The following is a 20068-nucleotide window of genomic DNA, read 5'->3' as shown; positions in this document are numbered from 1 at the left end:
CAAGGCCCCTCACAGTAGGCTATCATTAAATCAATATCTATTTTAGAAAGGGATGAAAAGTGTCATTTTGGTCAACAACAATAAAAACACTTGATCAAATGGTAGTACCTCTTTTTAATATTCACAGCACATGATTACAAGGTGTGACCTTAATGTACAAGACAGGTTGGCTGTGGTAACAGGGTTTATTCTACCCTCTACTGGCAGGACAGGAAATCCTTTTCTGCTTTAAATGAAATCCAACTTTTCTGGTGAGGAGATAAACATTAGTGTGTTACAAAGGCATTTCACTAAAAAAACAAAATACCCAAAAGGTATGAATTATAGATTACACTGTCATATCCAAAGAAAGCAAACTCTGGTGAGGGCATTAGCTCAAAAATACAGACTTTCCCTGTGTTTTACCTACTACTACCAGGATAACAGACTGAAGCAGGAGCTAAGCAATTTTCAAATATACAAAAAGATATAAAACAACTAAAAGCAAGAGCAATATTCACAGCAAGGTGTCTCTTCTCTGGTGATTTCAAGGGAGCACAGACAACATTCAGAACACATTGTCTCGTCAGTGTTTATTTGAACCCTAAAAAAATGTTCTTGTGGTAAAAAAAAGTCTTATCACAAGTTTCCAGACTTCCAATAGTTCACATTAGTCCTCACTGAACCAGATAGTCTGATATTAATTCATATCTGTCCTCTGTGTTTCAGCTTCCTCTCCTTCAGGTCCATCATCACTTTGTCACTCTACCACCTCCCTCTGGGGAAAGGGGGGCCACCAAAACCTGGCCTCACATTTTGGAAATGCCTTCCATCTCTGTCATCCATGCCGCCTGGTCCCATAGGGGGAGGTCGATGGAAAGGAGGGCCACGAGGGGGGAAGGGCATGGGCATCCTAAACCTGTCCGGTGGAAACATGGCACCTCCGGGCATCATTTGAGGGGGCATGGGTGGCATATTAGGAGGTGGGAGGAAGCGAGGTATATGAGGATTTTGAATGCCAGGAGGAGGCTGCAAAGGTGGCATACCCGGTCTGGGACCCTGCATCATGCCTGGACCTGGCAGGTTCATTACTGGTGCTGTAGGAGAGCCCAGCTTGTGGTCAGTGAGGGCATCGGATGGTGTGCTTTTGTCTCCTATAGAATCATTTATTGGGTTCTCTGGAGGTTTTACACTTCCGACTGCAAAAGAGTGAAAGCAAAGGTTTCAAGTTTATTATTACAATATAATGTTTCTAATTTTGAGTCAATAACACTCAAAAATACTTTGGTTCAACAGGACTGAACTGTGTCCATCCTATTTTCTTCTAAAAAAGTCTCACCTGGTGTCATCTTCGAGTGGTCAAACTCTGGGGGGATGAAAGGAGCTCCACCCGGAGGCATGCCTGTGGGGGACAGCATGATGGGGGAAGGAAAAACAGCTGGACTTCCAATTGGCACTGTCTGTTCAACTGGTGGCACCTGAAACACAACAGACACAATCACATGCTTATTTAGACCAAAGTGAAATGGACATGAAAGCCTCCTTGATGCTGCAAACTGAGACAGGAATTTTGTTAACATCTCCTGATCCCACAGCATGAATTCATCTGATGCACAAAAAAAGCTCTTGAAGTGAGTTTTGTGCAGTGATTCTGAGTGTTGTTTTCTTCCTTTTCAGTGGGGTCCTTTGAAGACAAAATTATCATACAACATCACACTCTGGTTTACCTCATCTCAGGTAAGTTTTAGACACAAAAAGAAGAAAAAGGCATGTCTTGTGAAGCAGCAATCAATTTTACAAAAGGTACATGGGGGAGTTTAAGGAGGTTCACAGATCGTACAAAGATGAAAACAATCTCAATTTGTAAGAACAGCTGCTGAAGATGGATGTTAAAATGTTTTAGTTCATTTGATAATCTTCAACAATATTTAATGACTGTAAAAATATAACAGCTTTTGAGTCAGACTGTAAAACACACCAGTGGCATGGAACAGGGGACAAGTCCTCTCAAATTCAGCTCTGCCTTGTTTTGGAGGAAAATACCTTGCTGTGCCAAAGTTACATAAAACACTGTGACGTGATGATAGTGCAGGGGATGAATGGACTCATTCCTACAACAACATTTCAGACATTAATGACAACAAGGTGATGTCATTAAGTGCACCAGCCCTGAAACACTCCATCTTCTCTTTACCTGCCAGGTGTGACTGTTTAGCACATGACATAAGGTAAATATTGTCGTTTGTATTTATGAAAACAATGCTAAAACCATGTCAGGGTTTTGGTTCAAGCATCATCAATAAACTGCTGGAAGAAAAAACGTTATACAACAATTTGTTACTTACCCTTTAAATGCTATATTTGAACTTTGAACCCAATAAGAGCAGGGTTTGAATATCATTTTCAAATATGTGTATACATGAATTCAGACTCACTAAAACACGTGATATTTCTTGTAGCTTACAAGTGTGAGACAGAGTAGAATCATTAGAGACAAATTTGCCACACCCATCACAAAGTATTCGTCTGTATATAGAACATGCTTTGTTAACACAACAACCATGCAGAGTGAACAAACATTTACAAGTTGACCTAAGGGGAACAGTGAGTGTTTATGGCAGTATGTTTGTCCCAACAGAGCCTCAGGGGAGTGAGGAGTTTTGGAGGTGGAGCTGTTGTGGACTGCTGGGAAAACACAGACACTTGAGGTCAATTATTAAACCTAAAAGTTGTAAATTCTTTCCCTAACAATGCTGAGCAATACTTATATTTACTTAAATAACCCAGAATCAGCATTCCTTGAAGTTTGACTGATAGAAAATACAGTTGCTTTGAAGTCAGGGCAAAGAAAGGGCAACATGGGGTATGATTGGAGGTGTTAAAGTGCTGTTTGAGTTGAGAAACTCAAACATGTGTGCACACAATTTAAACAGCCAAGATATACTGCCATTGAATTTAATAGAAACACATTCAAAGATTTTAAGATTCCCCTCTGACTGACTAACAACAGACAGCTCTGTTACTGAGGCCCAGAGAGCTTCACTGTGATCACAGTTTTACTGATATTGCTTAGCCTCCACATTAAACCAACAAGCTGCACTTATCAGGCATGCTTATTGATCTATTTATAAATGATGATAGTGTATATTTCAAATAGTAAACATAACATAAAACTGTCAACACTGGTCAGTTTGCGAATAATGACTTGAATACAATAACACATTAAGTATTGATAAAGCTTTAAGTAATGATGTCATTTTCAGTCTGAACTTCCCAACAGAGGATGTCAAATCTCACAGCAATTTCAAATCTTATTTTAAAAAGAAGAAAAGTTTGAGGATAAAATCAATAAATTCAGCCTTAGACTCTATAAGAAAGACAGTGTTTGAAAAGACTGAAGTTTTTACTACGGTTATCATATCAAGCTGGTTATAGACCTGTAAGTTATGAAGTATTAGTGTAATCATATCAAACATTCAAATGCAAACATTACTCAGTTACACCCTAAAATCATACAAAAGTATCTAACCAGACAGAGTAACAAACGTACTACACATCATGCTTCACATGTAGAACCATTTACTGCACGACTGCATGATCATGTTAATCAATTTAATGAGAGGTTTAATCTGTGACACATCATTTTATCATTTAAGACCGTTCATGCACAGATTGAGCTGAAACTGCTAAAAGCTTATATCTTCCTCATGTCTCATCATGCATTCAACAAACGACCCTCAATCCATCATCAATATGAATGTCTTCATGTGTTCGTGACAACTTTTGATAAAGAGTAACTGATCACATCATCTCATAACTCAAAGCCTACCACATGCTCCAGGTTGGTCACCTAGACGTAGCCCAGTTTGGAGTACCCTTAGTACTGAAGAGGACTGCATGAGCAGGGGCTGCAGACAAAGTTAAACTTTTAATCTTGTCACTGATAGAGTGTAATGTGCCGGTACCCATCAAAATGTGACTGCCTTACCTCTCAGTGCAAATAAAGAATAGCACAATAAGCAGGGAACCTATTAAACTGGTTCATGGGTTCCAAAAAAAAACAAAAAAGGGAGCAGCATTAACAGAGTTGTCTTAAGTCTACAATTGTAGATGTTTTTTATGGGAGATGGTCATTTCTGTTTTGATAAACTTTGTTACCTGCAGTAAAATGTGACTATGAAAGTAATCTACACACAGATCTGTTTTTATACAATATTGTAACTTTCTAAAAAAAAAAATTCTGGAATCTATAAGCTGACACCAAATCAGGACAGTCTTCTGTAAGGTGTATACTGCATGTGGTGTCCTCATTTAACATGAACATTTCCAGGTAAAGATGAATCATTACAAGTTATAAAAAGACCTCAGTGACAGAATTTTAAGGCAATGCTTACTGGTAGAAAATTCTGATGTAAAAAAAAAAAAAAAAGAATTAAAAAAAAAATCGATCGCAGAAGTCTCCACTGAGATGCTACAAGTTCTCAACGACCAAAAATATCTGCTAATTTTAAAGATGCGCTGTATTTAACAGTTTCTACAAATATTGAAGTGCTAACTTTAAGGGTTTAAAATATCAGAAAGAAAGAAAAGAAAACCAGTAACATTGAACATCATTCAGTCTTTAGTTTCCTAAATTACTTCAGTAATTTCTTTCGTAGAAACACCACCTAGTGGACACCGGATGAACTGAAGGTACAGGCTCTTCCGCACTGGATTCAAAACTTGTAAGCAGTTATTACTGCTGGATTTATCGAGAGCCAAACTCAGTCAGTGAATTTTGATAATCCAAACGCCAAAACAAAAACAGGTTGATGTGTACAAATATTTTTTACTTGTGATATTAGAAATAAAACACAACTGGAGGTAACCCCGATTTTGACATGACTGGAGTAATGAGATGACCGTTGACCTACCTTAGTCCAACATGTAGTGATGCTCAAAGACCTGACTTCATTTTGAGTGTCTGAGCTGAAATACTTAATTGCTGCTAGGTAAGAATCTACATTTCTGTTAGCAGAGATATAAATCATTAACTGCAACATAGAACATTAACTGCTGCACTAAAAATTAGAAAAACTTGCACCAGCCTTAACTAATTTAGTAGAAAGGTAGAGCTGGATAGACAAAGGCAGTCAATTTCTTTTGGATTATTTTTCCCATTATTCTAAAAATCTTTGAGGAGCAACTTTACTTTGCTGATCTTGTCCAGTCTGTAAAGGACCAGGTAAATAGTATTTTCAAATGGCAAATCTCATCCTGCTTTTTTCCCCAAGTTGACTGTATCACAGTCAAATCTCTGCTGTAGAAAAATGTCAATCAGATTTGGCAGCGTGCTGTAACTCACTTTGTATTACACCTGACAAGCAGCAGTGCACACCTCATCAAAAACGTCTTAATGAAAAGTATAAATCTCATCACTGATCGTCTTGTTTGTCTTGGTAAGTCACATGGAGGCTCCAACATTCACAGTAGAAGCCCGACAGGGGATTTCAGATATAAAGATTTGTTTTGTAGGAATGCATTCATATAATAACAGAAATTAGATAAGAGAATAAAGGGGTAAGATTAAATACATTTTTACTTCTTCCCACTCCTTTTCACACATGTAAATAAAAAATGTGTCAGTGCTTGCTGTTAGAATTGATTGATTTTCTTGTTTTGTTTTTTCTATTGTTTTTGTATTTACATGTTTGAAATAAAGACATCAAATCAAATCAAAAGTATTCTTAAGAAAAATCTGGTCCTGCTTTGTTTTAACTCAATCACATACAGCTCAAGAAAATGCTACATTTGGCTTGTTTAGTGTAAATTTCTTCTTCAGTCTGATTAGTTGACAAGTGTTAAAAGTAGTTAAATTAAAAACAGACAATCTTCTTGCTGATTGACTGTTATTAGTTTGGTAAGTGACTGAGGGATCAAAAACGTAAACCTTTTTGTGACCTGTTGAAACATGCTCACAAAAGGTTGGACTTAATAAATGTGAAATAGACTTATAATAATGTATATGTAATCTATTTGTCAAATAAGATAGGATATACTTTATTTGTCCCCCTTTGGGGTAAATTTCTTTTGTGAGAAATGAGAAAAATAAAGTCTTTGAACCAAGTTCTTACTTTGAATATTAGCCATTGACTGTATCATAATGAGCTTCAGCGTGAAAATGAGTGTTAAAGACCTTCATTAAGAGAAACTCATTCTTTGAAATGCTCTTTGCTGCTGTTTAACATCAGCTATGGATGCTATGGAACACATGACAAAAAAGGGGGGAGGGATGGAAGTGTATAAGTCAAACTGCTGTGATGCAGGACTAATGTGGGGTATCAACAGAGGGGTCTGCGCTTACCCTGGTGTTCACTCCATCAGCAGAAAATACAGGATATGTGCAGCTCCATTTCTCCTGCAGGTTAAATGTAGCCAGGCAGCTGGGCAATGCATCTTTGATCAAGACTCATATTCCAGATGGGTATCATCTCGGTTCTTTCCCTCTTGACAAAATGTTTGTTCTTTGGTTAAACCTGGTGCTCATAAGACATGTGGAAAGAAAGTAATGAGGCAGCCCTGCTACACACTGGCCTGAATATCTCAAGATTAATTAGAAGTACAAAAACTGAAATGGGAAAACTCCGGTCCCTTTCTTCATTAATGATTCTTTCGTTACCTTTTAACTGTTCCGCAGTTTCCTTTAAGTGTGAATCCAAACACCAAAAGATGACTTTTACACTCACCGTCGTGAGGCTCATGTCTCAGTCTGTCTTTTTCCAAATGTGGAGGAGAAGACTGCTCAGATTTTGTACTGTAATTAAACTCCCTGAACACATTTAATGCATGTAGGAGGGATTCAGATTCCCACCTGTGACACTTTCTTCATGCTTCAAACATTCAGAACATTTTAAAATAAATGTTAGGAGCAGTGTTAGGAAAGGTGTTATACAAATCATATTAAAGTATAAGACAATTAATAAAGTTTGCAACTTCATCAGATTCTAAACTATTCTACAGACTTCTGATACTTCTTACCCCACATGTACAAATACAGCTCTATTTTAAGAACCGACTTCTAACATTGTGACTGACAATGAACTGATTCAAATTACAGGCAAGTGATGAGTGTTTTGATATTTCCAATTTTCTAAAGTAGAAGCTATTTTGAGTCACACAGGTCTAACATGAGGCGTTGAAAATTCTACATTAAGTCATGACTGTAGAAAAGCTAGTCAGCCATGTGTAATAAACATGTTTTACATATACTGAATACAATTTTAAAAATGACTAATCCTCTACAAACCTGGAACTACAAAGATATATCTGTAAACTGCATTTTCAAAATCAAAAGCAACTTGTTTTATATCTTTATCTTGTTTTTTCTTTTGATCTATTTTCACTGCAATCACTGACACACCTGTCATGTTTTGTAACTTTGAGAGCTAATATTTTCCACTCATCCCTTTGTTTGTGACCAAACAGAACTCAGGGGCGTTTCAACCAGAAGTTCAGATTTGTGTTTTTTGAGTAAACTGCAGATAGGTCATCTTTACGTTCATGCAATGTTTGTGTGCACTTTATCTTCTCTGTTATAAGGGCTGCCTTTACAGTTTTTTGTTATCTGCTTCACTTACACCTGACGACCTGTAGAATCAATGACCAACAGTTGCTCAGAACATAAAGACATGTTATGCCCTTCTGATGAAACACAGAGCACACTCCATCATCACCAGTCAGGATGCTGAGGGGTATTTGACACTTGTCATGAGAGCAGGCAATGTAGGAAGTCACATATTTGTGATCTTTCATTTTGTGTGGGCATGAAGAGCAGACTTTTGATATCAAACCAATCTTAACACGTTCCAAAGCTCAGTCCGACAGTGGGAAGGTTGAAAATAAGCAATTCTGAAACAGGTTCCTTTCAGGGAGTTTAGGGGGGGGGGGGGGGGCTACTCCTGAGAGGCAACTTTCCTGAAAGGAACTGTAAAAGCAGCATCCTGATGAATCCTGATGAAAAACATGGAAAGATACATAATATCTAAAGCAAAAACTGTGGGCATGGAGCATGAGGTAAACAAGTAATGCCACAATCCCTGTCTACTCCATTGTACTGGACAGTTTTTCAACTTCATGAGCATGAGCATGTTCAAGTACACACTTTGGACTATCTGGCATTGTATGACCATTTGGCACTTGCCACTTTTTTTCCCCTCCACCACTTCCCCTCTCCCTCTTGCTGTACTACCAAATGACCAGGAGTGGCACTGCATCCCTTTGGCACATCATATACAGGCCACATCAAGGCTGAAATGTGTCATTCTTGTACCTTCACCACACACCAAACCTGCCATCCAGACAGAAGTCACAGACAAGAAGCGGAGATGTGCCGATCCAGAAAGCAAATCAGATGTGAGGAAACTGCAGGTTCTCTGGGGAGCTAAAGCAAACTGAAAATACTCTTAACTGAAAGCCAGGTTATGGAACTAAGGACTTAGAACAGATACTTTACTGTGAAAAATAAGAAATGTGATGGTCACTATGTGGGATTGTAAGATTTCTGTCACAGAACATGCAAATAAAGTGGTACGGTTTGGAATATAAACGGCTGCCAAATGCATATTCCTGTAAAACTATATACAGCAAAGAGTCAGAGGGAAAGTTTAAGAGAAATGAGGAGGCTTGACACGATAAGATCCAGTGCCAGTGTAAACACATTTTCAATGTTGACCCAGAGGGAAAAAGCTGACAAACACACAGTTCGAGAGAAAATACAGCAGCTCTTCAGCCAGCCAGCCTTCCACACAGTGGAAACAAGGTTTTCCCTGAGGGTGCTTTCATAATATCCATGGATATGTCCAGGTGAGGCCTTCACAAACAGAAGACTACTCTAAAGATTTCAAATTGTCCTAAAAAAGGCAACAAGCAAGTGCAGCATTGAAGATAAATCGGATAAATCTAAACCATCTCTCTCCATGTCTGCTGTATAATAAAAGGACTACTAACGGGCCGAGTGAGCACTAATCAGGTAACAGAGTGAAGTTCACTAATGTGATGTTACATGTGACCAAAAGATCCAACATACCGTGCAAGTGTAGGAAATATAATTAAATATGTTAAGACATGAACCAGAAGTGCTTCAATACAAACTCCCTTTGACTCTTTGGATTTTGTAAAAACTCATCTTTTGATCAGCGTCTCCTATTCCACTGTATATGAATATTTATTGAGCTTGTCGTGTGAGAAAGAAATCATAGTTGCATGAAAGCATGGGAACTGTTGCTTGGATGATAGATTAATAGCACCTGCTTGAGCTCTACGTCCAGGAAACACCAAAAAGCATCAAACCTAAAACGTGCTGTAGGTGCAGCAGGGAGTGTACAGCTAGCACAAAGAAGCCTAAACACGGTCTGATCTGCTTCTTAAAGGAACAGGCTTGAGTTTGGCAGATGTGATTTGACTGGAGTTGCCACTCACCCCTCAAGGACTCAAAAAATCATCTCTGAACAAATTCAATAATTAGACATGTTGTCCAGTTTTTTCGGAAACAATTGCCGGGTTAAATGTAACATTTAGCGCCAGTTGCTAATGATGTTGTCGGCTTACCTTGTCTCCCACTTGGACACTCTTCCTCCCATTTGAGCCTTTGAGTCCAACCAGCAGCCAAGAGTGAGATTGTCCCGAGCTCAAGACATCTGAGCAACTGTTCTTCAGAGTGGTGTGCAAAGTTTAGCAGGCCTGCTAAGCATGGTGCGTGGCTGACCTTCCAGCTGGATCATGCTTTATTAGATCTAGTTTAATATTTATTAAGCATATCATTAGATGACTTTTTAAAATCATTTCTAAAACTTAAAAAGGAAATTCAAATCTAAAATGAGTAATTTAAAGAGTTCAGACCATCCAATGTAAAGTCATGATCTATTCAATTTGCATGAAATTGTCACTTTAACTGAGTTATTACCAGCTCAATGTTAGCTTTAGTTTAGTATTTATGATGGAGTTTAACCATGTGTTGAAAACGTTGCGATCATAGTGGCGGATACTTCAACTGCAACCAGAAGTCAATTCTATAGCATATAAATAAAAGTTTTGTCTAAATTCTCCCTTAATCAAAAATGTCAGTTTCTAATATTTAGGTATCACATAAAAGTATTAATTAAGATGTAAGGTTTAGATGTATTCTCCACACCCAACCATACAAACACTGTTTTTCCAGTGGAACACCAATTCATCTGCCCATCTTAAAGCTCCTGTAAGGAACTTTGTTTGGGTTGCTTTTGGCGCCCCCAGTGGACAAAGTGACACCTCTTATGTCTTTGCTGATCTTATCCTGCACAGGTTTTATTAGTGTTTTCTGACAGAAAAGTCATCCTGTTGTCTTAACAGTCTAATGTTTTATTTATTTGGCATATCTATAGTGGAAAAAAAGAGAGGCAGTTTCTTCAGCATGCTTTCAATCGCCTGGTTTGACACCCTCTCCCTCGCAGTATTTATAGAGGAACTGTCAATCATGTTGCTAATAGTCCCGTTTGCTTTTGAAGTTCACCAAAAGGACTGGATTTAAAATTTCAATCTTTTTCTCACAAGAAGCTAAAAACTCCTAACAGAGGCTTTAATATTGTGGTTGTGAAAATGTGAAAATCATTTTTAATCAAACAATTCCTGGTAACTTTGAAAAAACAAACAAAGACAGAGAAGCTCCCCTCTACACATACAACAGTAATTTCATTTTTTTTGTGATTTCCCACTTTATTTTTAAAAAGGTACTCTGCACAGAAGAAGACCTCTAAATGAAGATGCAAATCTTTCGTTAAGAAGGAGACACAGATGAAGAAGCGTTATTGAATTAAGCCCCCTCAGCAGAGGAGCTTATCTGAATTGAGGAAAATTAAGAGGATGAAAATCACCAAATTTAATTTGGTGACTCTGAAACACCCGTTATGATGCAAAGACACAAGAGACATTTACAACCCTTCATGGATAATGAGTAACTGGATATTCAATCAACACTGAAACAATTCTCTTTCATGTGAGTTTAATTCAGCACTCCAAAAGGCTTTTATATCCCACATATTGCATACAACCTGAATGAGAGGGGTTTTTAAGTTCAAACGTCAGGAATACTCAGTTCTTTCAAAGCTCACTCAGACCGGTCACTCAGAACTTTCAGTCTGAGCATCACAGGGCTTGAACGGTTTATTATGGCAAGATAAGGTAAAGGAAAAATATGTCTGCTATCTGTATGGGTATGACTTATATTATAAGCATTTACCACAGCTATGCTTCAGTTGTGAACTTCTAGTTCATTGAGGTCATACGCCTGCAAATATTCACATAGAACTCTAAATACTGTCCAATTAATGAATGTGTAAGTTTTGACATCAAGTCTGTTGTTGCAGCTAGGGATAGGAGATGGGGGGTTTATTTAGAGTTAGCCTTGTATAAACCAGATGAAGCAGAGTTAATCATTCAGAGTAAAGTGCACTCGACATCAGTAAAGGCCAAGCTGGGGAAAGAGTAAGCCCTCGCTTAAATCCAAGTTTAATCCTTCAAGAGTGTATATTAGTTTGTCTTCTTTAATTTAACTTTGCCTTTTACTTTGGATCTACAATCTGTGGTTAATATACCTGTTAATTTACTCACATGTGCAGAAGCCTCATTAATTCTGCTTCAGATTTTATAGTCTAATATGGGCCGAGCGCCACCCTATGGTTGAACACTGATGGTGTTGGTTAAAGTTCCAGTCCTAAAAGGACTTTCATATTAAAATAACCTACACAGGTGATTCATTTGTGAAGTTATTTCTCACTGAAGGTGTCTTTAAGTGGAGTGTCTTCTCTCCCCTTACAGCTATTTAAATATTTATACTGCATTTTTTTTTTTTTTTCTTTTGTAGAAAATGTAGCCAAGCACTTTTCCAGTTTTTTTTCTTTAAAATGTAACTTTGTGACTAGAATTTCTAAAAGAACATGAGGGTTTTCAGATAAGCTCCATAACTCATTAGTAATTGTTTATTTTCCTTACATTCTCCACAAGACAGATTGTGAAGCAGGTATTCAAAAGCAAGCCATTGAACCAATAAAATAACCCTTGTTGTATCAAAAAGGAGGCGTTTAGAGACAGTATTATCATTACCTGAATGTGGGCAGCTATGGTCCCTTCTGCTGGTACACTTTCCGATACTCCATTAACAGCTGCCAGCTTCTGGAGGTCCTTGGCATTGTTCCAATCTGTTCACAATGAAAAATACATTGAAAACACAACACAACCTGTTTCCAATTATCTTTAGTGGATGACTCTTAGGCCATTGAATACTAAGTCAGTGATTAAGTGTTTACCTGGATTAAGAGTCTCTGCATCCAGAATGCCTCCTTCTCGATAGATCTCCAACTCCTCCACTTTGACTTTGTTCCAGGGGATGTAGGTAACTCCCCGCTCCACATCCCAGAACTTTTTGTGAGCTGATTTTATACCTTTGTTTAACGCCCAAGCAATCTAGTAAAGAAAGGCAGCAGCTACAATCACCAAGTTAACAATCCACATCAAAACATGAAACTGCACATTTATGTAAACGCTGAAGTACCTTAACAGGCTTCTGATTGACTTTGTATGACCCTCGACTGAGTTTGTTTAAGGCTGTGTTGGCATCTTGTCTGTGAACCATAACGATGTATGCACAACCCCTCGGAGGAATCATCTGGACATGGAGAATGCAAAAAGTAATGTTAAAGCACTTTGTGAAATCATCACAAGATCATGGAACATTATAATTATCTTTTACATCAATAGTCCAAACTTACATTGACGGAATCAATCTGTCCAAACTCTTCCAGAAGGGACATCACGTCAGACTGCTGAGTTTTCTTATCTAGTTGTCCAACCCATAGTGTAGTGCTGCAAACTAAATTAAACAATACATTAACGCTATGTTTAACTTAAACATGTGTTAAAGATTCATTTTCAAATGCTCAATATTCAACCTTCAATATTTTCTTCCCTACTAGTTAGTGCTGCATCATTACTCTTAAACGTGCACATATATTTGTGTGTAAATGTTACAACCTCACCCATCAGCTGCTCAGACAGCATTTCTAATTGGTCACATAACTATCCAGTGCCCAGAGCGCAGTGACCAACATGGATACCAATGAGCAGAGCATGGCAGGCAAGCCAACACTGAACTGGTGTTGAAAATGTCTGTTTGTATGGGAGTATTTTCATCACAGCAATGTTTGACAGAAAAATTGCTGTGCAAAACTTGAAAGTTTAAGGTGCTGAATTGTTTGGCAACAAAATCAATGTGCATCAACATCAGAGACAACACAGAGAGAAGTATGATGAATGCATGCGGGTGAAGGCCAAGGCAGGTAAAGACTAAGACAAAGAGACAGCTAAAGGTCGTCCAAGCCAAATGAAACCACAGCAGAGCACAATCAGAGTCTCAGAGGTCATTTACACCTGGGTTCAACATGCCATCTGGGTTATCAGATCATACGTGGGTAGCTCTTAGTGCAAGTGCTCACACTTTACATCTCCACTGAGTCTCCAGTGAGCATCTGGTTCATATTTTCCAAAAAAATCACCCGTACATAATTTCTGTTTTTGTATTTTCAAATTCAAAATGCATTTACTCAATATTTGTATGTTCTAAATTGAGAAATCCATATTTCAAAACCATCAACTAAATCTTTTTAACCAAGCAAGTAGACTCATAATGCCAAATTATTATATTGCATGCTCAATATTGTCCACTATAATCAAATTTTACGATCTCACCAAATCATGCAGCACTACAAAAGGTTGTTTTGTAATGAAAACAATAAGACTTTGATTTCATTGCTGAACTGTAATTGTAACCCAGATTCTTTGGCAGCCAGAAAGTACAAAATGTAGTGGTCCCTGTTTGAAAAAAGCCTGGCCCTTGCCCATAACATTCAGTATTGTGCCCATATGAATAAGACTGATGCTGATGTTCTGTTAACTCTGCTAAAAGCTAACCAATCAGAATAAAACAAAACAACAACATCACAGAATCATAACAAGAACAGATACTGAGAAAGTCAAACCAAACATAGATCCAAAGACAGTGACAAAACCATCACCATGACTAAAATCCAAAGCTCATCAAGAGAGGACAGAACTGTGTCGTACTGAGCTGCAGCAGGAGCACAATTCACACATCACTTAAAGCTCCTGTGAGGGAATTCTGGCTGGTTGTGAAACGAGGTAATCAGCAAACAGATAGACTATTTCTAGATCGTCAATTTCACTGCTTGCAACCACTGTGAGGGAATAGCTGTCAGACCAGACTATTACCGGCACGCTGAAGAAACCGACTCTACATTTTCAACAGCAAGCATTCATATGACTATGATTTGAAAATTAAAAATAATAAGGAATAAAATTCAAATAGGATTGTAGATGATTCACAGCCCTATTACAAACAGAGTGATATAAGCCCAGGTGTGGTTTGATGGATCCATTCAAAAAACAAATTCAGTTAGTGCTTTGCTGCTGTAACCATCCTTGGGGCATTAATGTAAGTAAAATGAACAGGTGTTTTTCTGTTACATACCACTGAGTGATTGGCTCTTTATGCTGGGGAGACCCTTCTGTCTGCGCTCCCTGTCTCTCTCTCTTTCTCCTGTGTCTCGAGAACCAGAGCGAGATCTCCAGCGTCGTTCTCTGGAGCGTGAACGAGAGCGTCTGTGCCTGGGCCTTCTTGAGCGAGATGAAGACCTTGATCTTCTTCTCCTTGGAGATCTAAAACATTTAGGAATTCACCAATTTCAACATTTGCTTGGAAAAATGACAACATATCACACTTAAACCTGAAGGTGAAAAGTTTGAACTGAGAAAAACAGAACTTTGTTTAAAAACATTTAGCCGAGGTCCATGGTCCTTCACTTCGGAGCTGCCTACCTTGAACCAGATCTGGACCTTGATCTCCTCCCATAGCCTCTGTGTCGGCCCTCCCGCCTCAGAGCTGAGCTTTCTCTTGAATTTTCCTATAATATAATGATGGCATGACATTTCTATTTCACCAAATGAACGAGCACAGATTGTGAAAACTCTAACAAATGAGACCTTATCTAGAAAACGTTAACATGAACTAGAATTTAAAATTTACCTGCGACTGTGGATAAGCCTCGTTTGAGGGCGGGTAACCATCTGGCATCCTTTGACGTTCAACATGACTCATTCCTCCGCCGTGCTTAGAGGTGACAAAGAGAAGGACACAGAAGAGTTAAAAAGCCAAGAAAACTTTGAAAACAGTTGCTTGAGGCTTTCCCTCTAAAAGGAGTGTGGAAAATTTAGCAACTTTGTTTCTTTCAAACAACATTACTCATTAAATATTATCAAAAAGAGAGAAACCCATACCTCAGAACCTCCAGGCTGACCAATCATATGTGGGTGAACATTCTCTGTGTTGGGCATCTGACCGTGAAGATGGTTGAATACATTTTCAGGAAAGCCTCTGTCATGAAGAAACATACACAGATAGTTTGTCTGGGTATTTTAGACATATAATCAAAGTAAACAAAAACAAACACCACAACAATTAGAAACCTAAGTCTTTATAATAGTAGATATTTTGACATGTAGTAGAAAGAGAAACACAGATATGGTTGATAACACTTAATCAAGTCTGCATTCATGTGTGGGTTCTACTTTCACAACCTTGGTGTTATGCATTCTTCCGGGACATTTCACACCAAGCAATCAAATTGTTTCACCTCTGCAGATAACTACAATTTTAAAATGTGACTGCAATTTAATTAAGATACGTCTTGTGACTTATCCTTCTGTAAAAAACAACATGATAGTAACAGGTGAAAGAACATTTAGCTAAAGTAAGCCAGGAAACAGTTGAGCTTGAATAGGATGTTGTGACATATTTCCCATGAGCAATGTATTTTCATTCAGCTGTAAAAAGTGAAATACAAATACCTGTGTGGTTTACTCAACATGCTCACAGTCTCAATCGTATAATTGAGCTGTGTTGTCTCTGCACTTTAATTCAGAGAAGGAGCATAAAGAAATCTCTCGGTGTTTATAAGCATTATGAGACTCACTGTATTTGGGCAGCTCCTTCTTTAGCCATTATATCATCAGGTTCATCATCATAGTCAAATCTGTCAAGGAGTTTCTGAGGAAAGATAGAGATATTACAGTCTGGTAAACATGAAAGCAAGTTGCAGATAATCTCAATGTGTCACTTGAAGTCATAATATTACCTCGGCTAAAGAGCTCTTCTTCTCTGTGTGTGCATTATACTGGTTGAGCTGCGCCACGGGCATCTGAGGTGGGTTTGGTATGTTGTTTGAAATGGTAGCAAGGCTCTTATCTGCCTGCTGGAAGCTCTGGAGCATCCTCTGGAGCTGCAGGGAGGAGAGGGAGGAATGACTTAGAATTTAAATAATTCTAACCTGCATAGATCAAGAACTGCCAGGGGCACCTGAACCAATGTATTGCTTACCTCCTGACCATGGGGGGACTGAAACAGCTGTGCCACAGCCGCTAAAGCATCAGGAGTGGGTAACTGGGGTACAGCAGGCACTTCGGAGGCACTAGTGACAGGAGGCTGTGTTACCGTTTGGGAGTGAACTGGAACTGTTCAGAGACAAGAATGAGATTAACATCTTTGAATGAACTTTGGACAAGTTGTAACCTTGTGTGGTTGATGTAACACTCAAGGAAACTACAGAGAGACTTGTGCTCTAACTCTACCTGCAAGTGTAGGGGGAGGTACTACTGGTCCATTGGCCATATCCATTAGAGGCTGAATGATGTCCATATCGAACACACCATTCTTCTGCCACAGGTTCAAGACACGAAGAATTTTGCTCTGATGAAGAAAATAAAACATCTGGGTTTAGATATTCCTTATCATAACACATTGTAAACTTTGAAAATTCATCAAATTCAGAGCACTCGGAGCACCTTATCATCCTCTGGGCAGTGGTAAAGGTTTTGAAAGGTATCTGTGAAGTTCTTCAAGAATCTAGGTCCAAATACATCCTTGTCAACACCAAACTGATGCCGTGACTGTCGAACAATAGAATCAACCACGTACAAACCAGGGACCTTTAGATCTGGCTTGCACTAAAAAAAAAAAATGGGGCAAAAAAGGCAAACAATGACTTATTTTGTCTGATTACAAATCACATTTGAAGTTCACTTTGATCTCAATATAATATTCTCTTACTGCTCTGGGATACATACCTTCTTGATAAACTTTTCTACGATCTGGACAACATGCTTGTAAAGCTAATAAAGAGTAAAAAAATAAATGTCATGAGTCATTGCAGCACACAATATAATACTTTAATCACACAAGATAAAAGCAAAGGAAGAAAAGATGAGAAACTTGTCTTCTTTCAATCAAACAAGACAACAATAATCATTTCAATTACTGATGTAACAACTCATAACAACTTATAAATTTTTACAGCACCCATTATGTCCCCACAGTAATGTATCAAACACATCATGTTCAGTTTAAGTAAAAAGCACTGGGAGGCACAGTGCTATGTAAATAAATTTTATTATTTTTATTATTTAGCAGCAGATGTTTTTCATATTTCTTGAGATGATGACTAAACTACAATGTTCAGGCAATCCTCCATTATTATAAGCCACAATTCAACAAAACATAAAACCGATAAGGTAATAAATCAATTTACCTTGATAGCTTTGATGGCTGATTTTGTTACAGACATCATCTTAGCACGGGATATCGGAGGCTTCATTTCAATCATGGAGAACAACTAGTTGGATGACAAACATACAATTGGAAATTAGTCTAGCTCAACACACAACAGTTTACTAGGTAGATGATTGAAAAAATTAACAACATATCTGAGGATGTGGGTAGCTTAGACAAGATTATAGGAGTATATGAACTTGACCAAAGACATCAGCAATGACCCAAAAACTTATCTCACCATTCTGTCTGCAAAGACAACAAGTTGAAATACCAAGGTTTGAGAAAAATGAAGATCAGACATCTTTGACACAAAGAAGACTGGAATTTGTTTCTATCAGTTCTTGGTGGTTTTGTTCATCCCTTCAGGCTTACATACAAGTCAATTTTGACCTCTACTGTAGTAAGGATCGTAAGGATCATGGTCTATTTACACAGGAGTGGATAAGAAAAAGATCACTTGTGTGTCAGGTCACTTCTGGTGATTAAATCAGTCAACTTTGGGTTTGATTCAAGTTTGATATACTGATTCTTATATGGAATTCATCAATGAATGAGTCACAACAGGTTTTGACACCAGCACATTGAACTCACACACAGAGCATTGTGTTTCAACTCAATACTACATCAACACAGACACACAATCAAAATAAGAATCAGATAACAACAAAGTCAAGAGTCCTGAGCCTTTGGTAGTAAAACAACAGGTAGTAATCATAGGTAGTAATACACATGAGTGTGGTGTGGGTGTGCAACAGGGATTTGGGGGGAAAGGATAAATGGACTGATATTGAGAATGACGATTTTCGCTTGAGGAATTGCCTGCATTTAATTTCAATAGTTGTAAATATCTTTGTGTTTACTAAATTTGAACATATTTGTTTGAAATTTACAACTTACATTTGCATTCTATGTTTTAACAGTGGTTTATAATACATGTTTTTGTTTATCACAGTTAAAAATCTAACTTTCTCCTATTCGGATTGCATGTTTTATGGGTGATCTTATGTCTAGTATGTTAATACTTTATGTCAAAATGAAAAATAACTGCATAGTCACACGTGTGGGGTTGTGCTGGAAAAAAGTGACACCAAACAGGGCAAGGTAAAAAGTGTTTAAGGGGGAAATATAAAGGTTAAATCAAAATGAGTCAAACACCCTAGACCCCTTAAGGTTGATAACGATTGCAGGTCTACTACGCGAGCACGTTAGCTGGTAGCTTTGCTAACGTTACGCAGCGCCTTTAAATAATGACTGTTTTGCAAAAAAGCACATTAACAAGTCTACATTAACGGAGTTGAAAGCCAAAGAGGCTGCATCCCCCCTGAGAGTCATAATGACAGCTTATCTCAGCGGTTTAACTCAACGGCCAACGAGAACCTGGACTTACAGGCCTCGCAGTACAACCGTTGAAGTCCACTTAAGCTAGCAGCTAACAAACTCGACGATGCCATGTTTACGTTTTCACTAATAACATGTTTCAGAGCAATTATGAACACATTCAGAATTTCTTGTTACACATATTTACTAATAAACCAAGTAAATACAATTAAAATGATTAAGTAGAACCAACCGACACGCGTTAGCAGTCATGTCAGGCTTCAGGGTTAAGCTATGTGGGTAAAAACACGAGCAAACTTTACCTCCATGTTGAAAGCGTTCACTGCATCCATAATGTTTTTGTTATAAAGACAACCAGTCGACGAATGTGTCCACTATACGAGCAAAACAATGCGTCGATGTTTAGTTGAATGCATAACCTGCAACATAGAATTATCTATATATCTGTATTTATGTGCGGTCACATTCCTCTTCAACGGTCAGCTATGCTAGGTCTGCTGTTAGCTCTAAGGGCCCCACCCCCGTGCGTGTCCATGACGTCTGACGTAGAGGCGTCAGATATCATAAGGTTGTGCTGCCTTCATGGTCATTGGAAAAATGAGAAGTACTTTAAATTGACTAGAATTATCATTCGGCAATCCTTTTGGTGTTGTCAAACCGAGTCAAACATATGCTTCCGGTAATCCCTGCACGTACTTGGCAGACTCTCCGGTCTTAACGGGTCAAAGTTTAAAAGTACAGTTTATTTCTTTATTAGTGCTTTTTACATGTGGAACTAAAAATCAATAATCACAATAATTATACTCCAACAACTTAACTTAGAATGTTGTTATGGTCATGTATTGCGAATTTATATACATAAGACATTTCATCGAATAAATCATTCTCAAGAATTGCCCAACTATAATTCTGCCTTGTTTCCCACACTGCCGCGGAGCATTTCAACGCGGCACCCTTACGCGCAGGTGTCATATGACTGCATGGACACAATTAACAGCATAACAGCTTTATGAATCAACACAAGGGTGTTTATTTGAGCAGATTAGTTACTTTATAGTTAGA

At 38.1% G+C, this 20068-nt stretch overlaps 1 protein-coding gene across 2 annotated transcripts; it reads right to left on the bottom strand.

The window, feature by feature from the left end:
- Window positions 1-94: 94 nt before the first annotated feature.
- Window positions 95-19543, bottom strand: LOC117825309 (SR-related and CTD-associated factor 4-like). Of its 2 annotated transcripts, none has more exons than XM_034701080.1 (18): window positions 19309-19543; window positions 17646-17729; window positions 17185-17229; window positions 16903-17064; window positions 16690-16807; window positions 16439-16572; window positions 16197-16340; window positions 16035-16108; window positions 15340-15436; window positions 15089-15172; window positions 14881-14966; window positions 14534-14721; window positions 12759-12859; window positions 12542-12655; window positions 12297-12453; window positions 12094-12188; window positions 1319-1457; window positions 95-1181 (listed from the first exon to the last, which is right to left on the bottom strand). In XM_034701080.1, the coding sequence occupies exons 1-18, from the start codon at window positions 19336-19338 to the stop codon at window positions 745-747; spliced, it is 2289 nt and encodes a 762-aa protein (XP_034556971.1). In that variant the 5' UTR covers window positions 19339-19543; the 3' UTR covers window positions 95-744. The 2 variants fall into 2 exon arrangements, with proteins under 2 accessions (XP_034556971.1, XP_034556972.1); XM_034701081.1 differs by having other exon boundaries at window positions 95-1178.
- Between the last annotated feature and the right edge of the window lie 525 nt (window positions 19544-20068).

Source organism: Notolabrus celidotus, chromosome 14 (genome assembly GCF_009762535.1).
Source record: "Notolabrus celidotus isolate fNotCel1 chromosome 14, fNotCel1.pri, whole genome shotgun sequence".
In the NCBI taxonomy this organism is placed as follows: domain Eukaryota; kingdom Metazoa; phylum Chordata; class Actinopteri; order Labriformes; family Labridae; genus Notolabrus; species Notolabrus celidotus.
The sequence above is the reverse complement of the archived record's forward strand: the minus strand, read 5'-3'. Positions and strand labels throughout refer to the sequence as shown.

Coding starts and splice junctions, on each gene's coding strand:
- LOC117825309 (XM_034701080.1), bottom strand. CDS start 19,338: ATGGATGCAGTGAACGCTTTCAACATGGAG. Junction 14,722..14,880: donor AGGTCCAGATCTGGTTCAAG/GTAGGCAGCTCC, acceptor TAAATGTTTTAG/ATCTCCAAGGAGAAGAAGAT. Junction 12,656..12,758: donor GACAGATTGATTCCGTCAAT/GTAAGTTTGGAC, acceptor CTCCATGTCCAG/ATGATTCCTCCGAGGGGTTG.